Source organism: Neophocaena asiaeorientalis, unplaced genomic scaffold (genome assembly GCF_003031525.2).
Source record: "Neophocaena asiaeorientalis asiaeorientalis breed wild unplaced genomic scaffold, Neophocaena_asiaeorientalis_V1.1 scaffold807, whole genome shotgun sequence".
Lineage (NCBI taxonomy): Eukaryota > Metazoa > Chordata > Mammalia > Artiodactyla > Phocoenidae > Neophocaena > Neophocaena asiaeorientalis.
Window position 1 is genome coordinate 353824 of NW_020173723.1, and position 12834 is coordinate 366657.

Sequence of the window (12834 nt, forward strand, 5' to 3'; positions counted from 1 at the left end):
GTCCAAATATTTTCTATTTATTTTCATTACTGTCTTACTATTAATATTCTACTTCACCAATAAAGAGAAAGGAGTGGGATATGTGACTGTGGGTTGGGAAAAATCAAATACCAGAATTATAATCTAGTTTGCCTTTCCATAGAAATGAAGGAAATAGAAAATAAAACAAACTAGTGAATATAGCCAAAAAAAAATGAAGAAAGAAAGAAAAAAGAAATCAAGGAAATAATACAGCCATGGTATCTTTCCTTCATGTAACTTAAAAAAAAAAAAAGTGATTCTATTTGGATTGGAGGGATTTAACTTTTGTCTCAGCAAGTGGAAATAGGGCTGGACATGACCAGAAAGTCACAAAGGAAGTGGACTATTTAGAACTTGACTATAAGAATGCAGGATTGAAGACTGCATCTTTACCTGCCATAGAGTACTAGGTTAAAGTTATCTTAGGGGACTTCCCTGGTGGTCCAGTGGTAAAGAATCTGCCTTACAATGCAGGGGACACAGGTTGCATCCCTGGTCAGGGAACTAAGATCCCACGGGCTGCGGGGTAACAGCCCGCATGCCACAACTACTGAGCTCGTGCGCCTCAACTAGAAAGCCTGCGTGCCACAAACTACAGAGCCCATGAGCTCTGGAACCCACGCGCCACAACTACAGAGCACACACGCTCTGGAGCCTGCACGCCACAACCAGAGAGAAGCCCGCATGCTGCAACGAAGAGCCCGCACGCTGCAATGAAAGATCCCGCGTGCCACAACTAAGACCTGATGCAGACAAAAATAAAATAAATAATAAATAAATCTTTTAAAAAATAAAGTTATCTTAGTCTCAGGTTCTTTAATTGTTAGTAACAGAAACTTATTCACACAAAACAATTTACTAGAAAGAGTAAAATGTAAAGAAGAGCAGAAGGTAAAATTGGATGTCATAAGAGGTGGGTACAAGGAACTGGAAGTTGGGAACCAATATTCTCCTCCATTTCTGGGTTTCCTATTTACACTTCTGTCTGCAATCTGCTTCTTTTTTCTCCGTTTAAGATACACTCTTCATTAGTGAACATCTGGTGGAAAATGTCTTCCTCAGCCCTAAAATATCTTTAGTGCCTCCTCCCCACTGACTTTTAGACGTCATCCTAGTTTCATATTCCTAGAGAAAAAATCTTACTGGCCTAACTTGGTCCAGGACTCCATTTTTGGTCTAGTCAGCTGTGGCAGGGAGAGGAGGGGTCATGCAGGTAACTCCAACACAGCAGAGCTCTGTGTGGAGGGGATTCTCCGAGAAAAGGGAGTAGGCTAGGCCGGTAGACATGTTACGTGAGTTGGCAATGTTAGGACAAACGCTTAACCAGTTTCAGCCAGACTATGCAATATAACTTTGTAGTTTCACAAACCAGGCTGAACATCAGAAGCACCAGGAAGGCCTTTAAAAGATACAGATTCTTTGAGCCCCCAATGAATTAGAATCTCTAGACGCAGGGCCGAGGAATCAGCATTTTAAAGAACCCCAGTTTATGATGTGACTGGCCTTTAGGAACCCCTGCTTTAAAAGACAGGCCCAGAATGCCAAACAAGCAAATATATCAACAGAAATGGGAAGTTACTCATAAATAAGGAACATTCCTATATACAATAAACAGGGAGGTTTTTCCTGGAGAACAAATATTTTCTTTAAAATACAGTTTTATTTTCTCTGATTATAAAAATCAGAAATGCTTATTATTAAGAAAAAATTCCCATTTTAGACATGTTAGCTTTCCAGATGTTTAAGTACATATGTATAAATATTTTTTGTTTTACAAAAATAGCACCATAAAGTATATGTACTATTTTGTAGCCTATTCACTAAAAATAGATCATGAATGTTTTCTTATGGCAATAAAGCCAGGTCTACTCAATTTTCGGTGGTTGTACAACATTGCAATCTATGGATACATCATAGTTTACTTAACTAATTCCCTATTGTTGGACATCCCCCCCCATAATGTCTAATAAGTGGAATTGTTGGGTTAAAGTTTGTGAACATTTTTAAGGCTTTTGATACATATTAAATAGCTATTTGCCCTTCTCTCCAAGTTTCTACCAGTTTATGTTCTCACTAAAAGTATTTGAGAGTACCTGTTTCTCCATACCTGTAACGGGCCGGCTGGGATTTCAATTTCATTCTATCCAAATTGCATATACCCCTTTACAGTAAAACTTGCTCCTTAAATTGAATACATGATTACAATAGAGACCTCGTGCAGTAAGAGACCTCCTGTATAAATAAAGGGAGGGAAGAAGACTGCATTATTCTCTAGATGATTTTAAAAAATGTTTTTCAGGGCTTCCCTTGTGGCGCAGTGGTTGAGAGTCTGCCTGCCGATGCAGGAGACACGGGTTCGTGCCCCAGTCCGGGAAGATCCCACATGCCGCGGAGCGGCTGGGCCCGTGAGTCATGGCCGCTGAGCCTGCGCGTCTGGAGCCTGTGCCCCGCAACTGGAGAGGCCACAACAGTGAGAGGCCTGCGTACCGCAAAAAACAAAAAAAATGTTTTTCAAAGGTCTGTTACAAGGGGAGTGACTGGAGATAAGAACATCATAAAATCTTATCTATGTTAAGCAGCTTTGTAATTGGAAACTAGGCTTACAAGCTAATCAAATTAGCAGAGGGGTAGAGAGGAAAAGAATACTTGGGGTATTCCTGCCCTGGAAGAGCAGATGTGCTCATTTCTAGTGTAAGATCTCATACACTACAGTTTAAAAAGGCATGGTAGATCACAATGAGATACCATTTCACACCCATTAGGATGCCTAGTATAAAAATAACAAATATTGGGAAGGATGTGGAGAAACTGGAACCGTCACATACTGCTGGTAGTGCAGCCAGTTTGGCAAGTAATTTGGCAGTTCCTCAATAGATTAAACATAAAGTTACCATATTGCCCAGCAATTCCACTCCTTCATTTACGTCCTCTGTTTTCCTAAATGCTCTCCTCTGGTCATGAGCAGGTGAGGATCTGTTTAGCCAAGATAAGCAGGGTGCCTCTGAACTTCCCATGGGAAAAATTGAAATCTGCTTCTTCTCCTTTTTTTCACTTAGTCTCTAGGTTGAGAACTCCAAGTAGTAAGAGACACAGGATAAGAATTGGAGAGACTGAGCCTTTTTGAGAGTCTACTCCTCTGCTGAATACCATTTTGAAGGGAAAGAAGAAGTCGAATGGCAATTTCCAGTCCATTCTGGGTTGGCCTCTTGGAGGCTCTGGCTTCTGGGTAATGTCCACAAAGGTCACAACAGTTGTCAAAGGTACTTCTGTTTCTTGTTGGGAATCCTGCAGGAAGAAATTCGTCTGTGACAGGTTAGTGCTTGGTACCCATTCAAATAGCCCTCCAATTTGACTGTTATTATTACTTCCCTGAATAAAGACTCAAAACACACTGCTCTAAGCAAGACAGACCTTTTTCTCATATTGATCCTATGTAGTTCTCCTTCTGAGTGAGACACAAGGAAATTAATTTCTTAGCAATACTCGAGGACACCAGAACTGTGAACAGTTACACCTACCAAAAGACTGACTCTAGCTTCCCGCAGTTGGGGACCTGTCTGATATCAAAGAAGCCACTGCTTCTGTTATGTGTTTAGCAGCTCTACCTTATCAGGTAGAAACTGCTGCTGTTAGGTGTTTAGCAGCTCTACCTTATCAGGTCCCAAAAGGTTCCAGGCTCTAAAACAGTACACACGTACTAGCAGTATTTCTATTCCTTCTTCAGTTGTAGAAAGAAATGTGAAACTTCATGGAAAAAGCAAAGAACTCAGTAATGTAGATTGAAAAACCATCAAATTCACAGAATCTCAGGGTTAGAAAGGATCCTCCCAACAAAACACCAATTCAAGTCAAATGAAAAAGATGCTCCTTGTCAAGCTGACTCAAGTATCTGATCTAACAGACATAGCTTTGGGTAGATATGGTTGCAGCCTGATGACTGGAATTAAGTTTGTCTAAACTGAATTCCCTTTGTTCTGACTCTGCTCACTAGGCAAACTTTTGATTATAATTTGACAGTAAATAACTATCTTGTTGAACCAGAAATGAAGATTTTTATTTACCTTCCTTTACTCTGATGCCACATATCTCTGCTGTGGTCTTTGGCAACAGTAAATATCAGGCTCTGGGAACATAATTTTGCTTGGTATACCCTTCCACAGGCATTTTTAAAATAAATGGATATGGGGCCAGTGTTGTGATAATCTTGCATGTCATACTAACTCTTTGGATTTTTTTTTTTTAAACAGTGAAGCTCATATGGGACTTGGCACAGAACTAATGTAACTTCTGTGGCATTGAAAGACCCACATACATTCCAAGTACAGCCAGCTTAGGCTGAAGATGCTGAGGGTATCCTGACTCTAGCCAGGCATTGAAAACTGGCTGAGACTAACCAAAGAAAATGGGGAGGAGTTTATTACTTAAGATTAAGTAATAAACTTTCTTTGGACTTTAACTTACAAAAGGATTTCCTGTTTAGGATTTTAATTTTTCCCTAGGAACTTTATAATGGGGAAAGGATATATATTCAATTTTTGGAGCAAATCTTTGCAGTTGATATTATTGAAATACGTTAACATTGTTATTTAACCTCACTGCAGAATGCCTGATGAGCTATATGAGCTGGGATAGCTAGAAACACTTTGGGATGGGAAATAGAATAGGGAATGAATTTTCAGCCTTGGGTTCAGTGTTGCCTAAGAGTTGATTTAATTAATGGGCTGTTCTGACTCATTTCAGAGCCTTTAGGGGGAGGGGAGATTTTAAACTGCCTACAAGCAGTCCCAGGTGTTCTGGTTATAACTAGGGTAGTGGCCTCATAATGGAAGAGTGTAGTTCTACATTAGGAAGCTCACTGCTACACACCCAAGCCAAATCTACCTATCTAGTGTTTATTAGTGATAAAGCTGATATTTTGATCTCCACCTGACTCTTTTAATTGGTTTCAAGCTGAGGTAGGGAAAAGTGTCATTAGCCCCTGCAAACTCCAAAATCAGGGAACTTCTGGAGCCTTGGGGTCAGCCTATACTGAGAACTGACCTCTTAGATAGCTATGAGCCCAAGAAGGCAAACTTTAGGCCCATGTCTACCCAAATATATATACACACACACACACATATATACATACATATACACACACACATATATATGTGTGTATATATATGTTTAAGTCTATAGTGGTATTTCAATGGCTGGGAAATCCCACATGGTAAAAGTTCTTGGAACTGTTTTCTTCAGACTCACTTGGGATTAGGCTCATCAAGAGCTACTACTGGACTTGATTTTAGGATGGCAATGTAAAGACATGTCTTCTCTCTGTATATCTTAAAACCATTCCAATACAATAAGAAACAGATACAAAATTCCATCTTCACTGAAATGGAGAGATATCATAATATGTGAATACAGAAAACAGATGGAGGCAAGGTTTCACAGAGGGAAAGAAGGCCAAACCTAAAAGCCTTCAGAGACTAGAAGAAGATCTCTGTAGAACCCTGAAAGACTCAGTAACAGAAGACAACAGGGAAATAGGGATGAAGCAGGGACAGAAAATGGTTACTGAATGATACCCTCCTCAATGCAATCAGACAACCACCCTTTCCCTATCTCAACAAGAGACTAGAAAATTTAAACCAGAGAAATTCTGGATTTAGGGCCACTGGACATAGAAAAGGACAGAGTGAGGGCTTCCCTAGTGGCACAGTGGTTAAGAATCTGCCTGCCAATGCAGGGGACACAGGTTCGAGCCCTGGTCTAGGAAGATCCCACATGCCGTGCAGCAACTAAGCCCGTGCGCCACAACTACTGAGCCTGCGCTCTAGAGCTGGTGAGCCACAACTACTGAAGCCCGCAAGCCTAGAGCCTGTGCTCTGCAACAAGAGAAGCCACCGCAATGAGAAGCCCTCGCACCTCAAAGAAGAGTAGTCCCCGCTCTCTGCAACTAGAGGAAAAAAAAAAATGCTTGCACACAGCAACGAAGACCCAATGCAGCCAAAAATAAAAAAATAAATAAAATAAATTAAAAAGAAAAGGACAGAGTGAGGTATGGAACTAAAAATAGGGCAATTATTCTGTATAATGAAATCCCTTCCCCCAGTCTGGCTTCAAAATGGTGAGAGATGGTCTTACACACATACCCTTCAGTCAGGAGCCAGGAGGGGTTTTTTTCTGGAGAAAATTAACAGTCCCAATAAGAAGATAAAAAGATAATGACATTGGCAGTCCTACAACCCTCAAAGCTACTGCACCTAACCACCCTACAGTGAAGCCTACAAGTCAATAAGTCTCACTCATGATCACAGAGCTTTCCATCAGTTTAGCACCTTACTCTTATTTTGGATAGACAGCTAGAGATTGCCAGGTAAGTGGGAGAAGTTTCTCATCTTAAAGCGAAAAACTGTACCAAATGAATGGGATAAACAAATTCAGAGGAAACAGAGATTAAAGATGAAGACAAAAAATTGTTAATATCTTAAAAATAGATAAGAAAAGGATATTATGAAAAGATACAGAATAGGAGTGAGCTCTCAGATATTAAAAATGTGATAGTCAAAAGAAATTCAGTAAAAAGACTCAAAGACAAAGTTGAGGAACTCTTCTAGAAAGAACAAAAAGATAAACAGAGAGACAATATAAGAGAAAAGAAAAAATTAGAAAATCAATATATTGATCCTGTAACAGATTAATAGGAGTTCCAAAAAGAAAGAACAGAAAATAGTGGGGAGGAAATTATTAAACATATAATAATAATCGAAATTTATCAGATCTGAGCTTTAAAAGAGTAAAAAAATCCCATGAATTGTTCGGTATGATGAATGAAGAAAAAATACTACCCAAGGCCTCATTCTGTGGAAACTTCAGACTATTAGGGGTCAAAATAATATCTTAAAATGGCTTCTCAACAGCAATATTGGAAACTAGAGGAATGCTTTCAAAATTGAGAGTGAAAATTATTTTCAATCTAGGATTCTATACCTAGCCAAATGATCAACTATGCATCATGATAATGATAACGATGGTGGTTAAATAAAGTTATCTTTAGATGTGGGAACTAAAGAAAAAAATGTATTTTACATGCTCCTTTTCTCAAAGATGTTATTAGAATTTGAGCTCCACCAAAACAAGAGAATAAGCCAAGAAAAATGAAAAAGTAATGTCTAGTTAACAGCAACTCTAACACAAGTAGGAAGCAAGGGGGAATCTCCAAGATGACAGTAAAGGAAAGCTCCAAAACAGCTGCTGGGCAGCAACTAGTCCATTTTACATCAGGTTATGGAGGTCTCCATGAAGAAAATACGTAGGAAAGGTAGAACAAGTAGCACTATTGGCAAGTTCAGCTGGCAATGCAGCTGGAAAACTGCATTGAGAGAAATTTTACAGAGCTGTTAGAGTATGTGAGAAGTTTTAGTCATTAGCTCAAAGAAAATTAAAGAAATGAAATATGAGGTAATTATTAATTTTAGGAAGGATAAAACATTTCACAAAAATTTAATTACTTGGCTCAACATAAATGTATGATCACAGAAACGAAACACTGAATATTGACTTAATAAAACATTTTGATGTAACTATACTGGGAGAGTGGTGGGAGGGGTAGGAGAAGAGTAACAAAGCTAAACTCATCTACCAAGATAGGATGTCAATAGATTATATAAACTCTAAATTCAAGAGATAACTGAGTATGATATTGCTTAGAAATTGAGACAAATACCAGCAAGAAAGAGGAAGAGTTAAACAGGTTAATTTCTGGAGAGCAGGGGGGATATGGGACTTGATTTTTTGTTAAGAGATCCTCTTTTCTAGCATTTTTGACTTTAAAAATATGTTTACATATTATTTTGATAAATTATACAATTATTAAGTAATTTGATATATTATACCATTATGTAGCATTAGCCTAATCTGCAGGGGAATTCTGAGCTATAATGTAGGATTTACCGTTCCAACAATTGTGTGCTCCCAACCCAAGGCAAGGGAGTTGGGCTCTCATATTCCTATGCCCTTAAGTCATTAGTTAAGAGCCATCTGGGAGATGTATATTTCCAGGCACTTGACAGGTAAAGTGGGTTCCAGTAGCTTGAGGGTGGCCTTCCAAAACAAACAAAACAAAAAAGAAAGAAAAACTTCAGAATACCTACCAAATTAAAAAAGGGTGGTGGTGGTGGCGGGTGGGGGAGGGGATGAAAAATACAAGGGTTATTGCAAAAAGTAGGATTACATTTGGTAGTCAACAGGCTATTACCATATAAGACATAAAAGAACTGAATGAAACGCCCAAACTAAAAACTGTCCATCATCCTTGACTCATTCTCTCCCTCAACCTCTGCATCCAAGCAATCAAGTCCTATCTGTGATAAATCTGAACTCTGTCTCCTTCCTGCAGCCCTCACATCTGGGCCCAGGCTATCAGCATATCCTGGATAGTTTCTGTAACAGTGTTCCAAACCTCACCTCGGTATTGCTCCACACCTTCTGTAAGGGTGGATGACGTCTATCTTGTTTACCACACTGTACCTAGCACCAAGCATGATACTTGGCACAGGGGAGGCACTCAACAAAGATCCTTTTTTGCACAAATAAGTAGAGGTATTTTGGAGACAGGGAACTAATATAAAGTAAGAAGAGGTAAATAAATCACAAGGTAGTAAGTATGCCGTAGCTAATTTGAGAGTCAGCAATTACAGGTTACTTTGACTCCTTATCCTTCCCACCACACTGTAATTAGGATCTCTAAAGGTTGTGGTTCATTCATTCATATACTTACTTGTTAATATTTCAAATGAAATGCTTATTCTTCATATATTAAAAATATGCCTCCATATTTATGTGGAGGTTTGGAACAAGTGCAGTCTAGTAGATGATCCAATAATTAAAAGGAACTTGAATGCACTTGCCAGGTCACTGGATAATACTGAATGTTACTGACCCATTTTAGAACCTGTGTTTTAGTGCCACATGAAAAAGATTTTAAAGTTCAGTGTGTTACACATGAATTCTTAAGTCTAAAGTTTTTTATTTGCATTTTAAAAGTTACATATAAGCAAAATTAGAGAATTCACTGTTTAGCATGTATAGCAAGAATACTGAAAAAAACAAAACAAAACAAAAAAACAAACAGGCAAAAAAAAACCCCAAAAAACCCTCAGAGTCCGGTTATTAGGACTTCCTTGGTGGCACAGTGGTCAAGAATCCGCCTGCCAATGCAGGGGACACAGGTTCGAGCCCTGGTCTGGGAAGATCCCACATGCCGCTGGGCAACTAAGCTGGGCGCCACAACTACTGAAGCCCGCAAGCCCAGAGCCCATGCTCTGAGACAAAAGAAGCCACCGCAATGAGAAGCCTACACACCACAACGAAGAGTAGCACCCTGCTCGCCGCAACGAGAGAAAGCCCACGCTCAGCAACGAAGACCAAACACAGTCAAAAAAAAAAAAAAAAGTCTGGTCATCTCATTTATCAAAACAAAAGGCACAAAGCCAAGTCAGCACAATTTCTTTTACTATGGATCTAGTTCTGTTATGTATGGTTGACAACTTATTTCTACCTTAAGCTATAATATTTTATGATGTTTACCACCAGCAATTCTGTTTTAACACTTTGTGAAGCTTAGGAGATTTATTTGCTTCAGTTCAGTTTACACGCAGCAAAATACTTTGTCCCCAAGTAAGATTTACTGTTTCATAACATGAAAAGTTTGGATTAGATTCTGTTTGGCTTTGGTAATAAGAAGTACACCCTATATGTTACTATATTACATATTTATAATGATAACTTTTAAACCATTATGTGCTAATCCTCTATGTCAAATCAATACAAATGAAAACTATCACTATTAGAGAAAAAGCTGTGGATACCATCTCTTAGATTTATGTTTTTGTAACTACATATTTCAGACTATGGACTATGTGCTATTAAGACTAAGGCTGTGATGAACATTCTTGTACAAATCTTGTTTTGGACATATGTTTTAATTTCTTTTGGGTAAATAACCAGGAAAAATTGCTGGGTCATAGAGAAGATGAATTTGTAAGACTAAGTGATTGTACCATTTTTCATTCCCATTAGCGAAGTATGGGAGCTCCAGTTGTTCTACATTCTTGCAAGATTTCACGTTATCACAGTCTTTTTGATTTTAGCTATTCTAGTGCATATTCTATTGGATATTCTAGTGAGTGGTGTCTTATGCTTTTAATTTGCATATCCCTAATGACTAAAGATGTTGAGCACTTTTTCATGTTTATTGGTCATTTATGTAGTATCTGTTCAAATCTTTTGCCCATTTCTAGTGGTTTTTTTTTTTTGGTCCTTGCATTATTTATTTGTTGGTGTTCTTTACATATTCTCGATATGATCTTTTGTCAGATAATGCATTGAGAAATATGGTCTCCCAAACTGCAGTCTGGCTTTTCATTTTCATAACGGTATTTTTTGATAAGCAGAGATTTTAAATTTTGATGAGGTCGAATTTATCAAGTTTTTAGTTTTACGGTTAATGATTTTTGTTTCTTGCCCAAGAAATCTTTACCTACTTCAAATTTGCAAAGATATTCTGTTTCTTTTAGAAGCTTTATGACTCTGGATTTCACATATAGGTTTATGATCAAGGCATAAGTATTTTTGTGTATCGAGTTAGTTCATTTTCTCCCCATATGTTTATTCAGTAGTTCCAGTTTTATCCAGTTGTTCCAGCACAAACTGTTTTAAAAAAAGTCCTTTTCCTATTGAATTTTTTGTGGATCTATCTTTAGACTTCCTGTTTTTTTCTCATTGGTCTATTTGTTACCAGTACCACACTAAGATTTAGAGTAAATCCTGAAATCAGTAAAGTCCTCCATCTTTGTTCTTCTTTTTCAAAATTGTTTTGGCTATTCTAAGTCCTTTGCATTTTCATGTAAATTTTAGAATCTGCTTGTCAATTTCCACAAAAATGCCTACTAGGAGTTTTGGGGGTTTGCATTGATTCTATAGATCCATCTGGGGACAGATAATGGATCTGTCTTCTTCTCCATGAACATGGTATATCACTCCATTTATTTAGTTCTCTTATAGTTTCTCTCAGTAATGTTCTATAATGAAGAGGTTTTTGCATTCTTTTTGCTAAATTTGTTCCTAAGTACTTTATGTTTTCTCATGCTATTGTAAATGAAACTGAATAAATTCATCTTTAAAATAACATCTAATTATTATAATTATTTTTAATTTTTGGCCATGCCGTGCTGCTTGCAGGATCTTAGTTCCCTGACTAGGGATCAAACCCGTGCCCTTGGCAGTGAAAGCACAGAGTCCTAACCACTGGACCACCAGGGAATTCCTGAAAATAACATCTAGTTATTTTTAGATGTTTTCTTAGTGACTTTGAGTAAGTTTAATTATTACAAAAGCAGTAAATTATACTGTAAAAAAATTAAAGAATAATGATAAATAAACAAGATATAAAAACACCATATTTCCATCACCAAGAATACCACTACTAACATTTACATCTTTATCTATACATACAGACATTGATATATGCATTTTTAACTATATGGGATCATACTGTACAGGCTGTTTTATAATCTACTTTAAAAAAATGAATCTCTATTTTTTCATGTTAATGGTATTTCTATCTAAAATATAGTCTATATTCAAGTTTCCTCAACTATCCCAAAATATATTTTACAATTGTTTGTCCAAATGAGAATCCAATGCAAAAACATGAACTGCATCTGCTTGTTATATTCATGAGTCTCATTTAATCTAAGACAATCAGAAATGGTGGTATCTATTATGATTGTTAGAACTTATAAGTACATGATTTTTAAGAAGTTTGCTGATATCTGGTATTAAAACTGATTTTAGGAGAACTAGTGATTTAAATACAGTAAAATCAATAATAATTTCTGAAAAATAACTAATGAATTATTTATATATAACACTTTCCAGATAACATATACATTATTTCTCCATATTTTCTTGGGGAAAAACATATATTTGAGGGAAAAACCAATGAAAAAAATTTTAATACCCTCACTTATTTTAAAGATGTCAATGAAGTTATCAAGATTTTCAAATGAGTCAAAGAGAATGCATATGTTAGAGTAAATGTTCCTAAACATCATGTGTCAGGGAGAGATCTTAGGTGGTTATACATTTTAACATATGGAACAATGAGTATAACTTTAAAAAGTTCTTTAAAAAAATGAAAAGAGGTAATAAGATAACAGAACTTTACCTATAGAACTAGGTAAAGTTCTATACAGGCTACTAAGAACCACAGAAAGGGGCAGAGAACTTCTATAGTCTAACCATTCATCGAGAGAGAAGCAAATAGTGGTTGACTGATCCCTGAAAAAGAAAGACTTTAGTAACAGAAACTTTACTGACTGTCATAGCAACCAAGTCCACTGGCGGTGTTACTGTTGCCCCTTCTCAGAAGAGAGGTCGTTTGGTATTCTCCAATACATCAACAGAAACGAGAAACAGAACTGTTTGTTACCAATCCAGCCACTTCCTAGTCCTTTCTTTCACAGCAATTATTTCAAAAAATCTAATTCTGAATTATTCTTATTTTGTTTAGTGTTCTTTATCTTTCCTAGTATACTGCCTGTTTAATTAAGAGATTGTGGCAGAGATTCTTAGCTGGGCTTCAAGAAATCAATAAATCCCTTGAAACTATATAAAGAATGTTGTGTGTCTGTGCATTTTTCTAGTAAGTGAATAGCTTTCAACAGATTCTCAACAGGATCCATAAAATTAAGAACCACTAGCTAGGGCTTCCTTGGTGGCGCAGTGGTTGAGAGTCCGCCTGCCAATGCAGAGGACATGGGTTCG

At 37.3% G+C, this 12834-nt stretch overlaps 1 protein-coding gene across 4 annotated transcripts in view; it reads right to left on the reverse strand.

Annotated features, from left to right (window-relative positions):
- Window positions 1–2462: 2462 nt before the first annotated feature.
- Window positions 2463–12834, reverse strand: part of TCTN3 (tectonic family member 3) — a 40228-nt gene continuing 29856 nt past the window's right edge. For 2 of the 4 annotated variants that reach the window (XM_024750668.1, XM_024750665.1), the window contains exon 14: window positions 2463–3324. In XM_024750668.1, coding sequence (XP_024606436.1) covers window positions 3070–3324 — 255 coding nt within the window. In that variant the 3' untranslated portion in view covers window positions 2463–3069. Of the gene's footprint in view, window positions 3325–7994; window positions 8110–12834 lie in introns of those variants that run through there. The other 2 variants (XM_024750666.1, XM_024750667.1) reach the window with 2 other exon arrangements.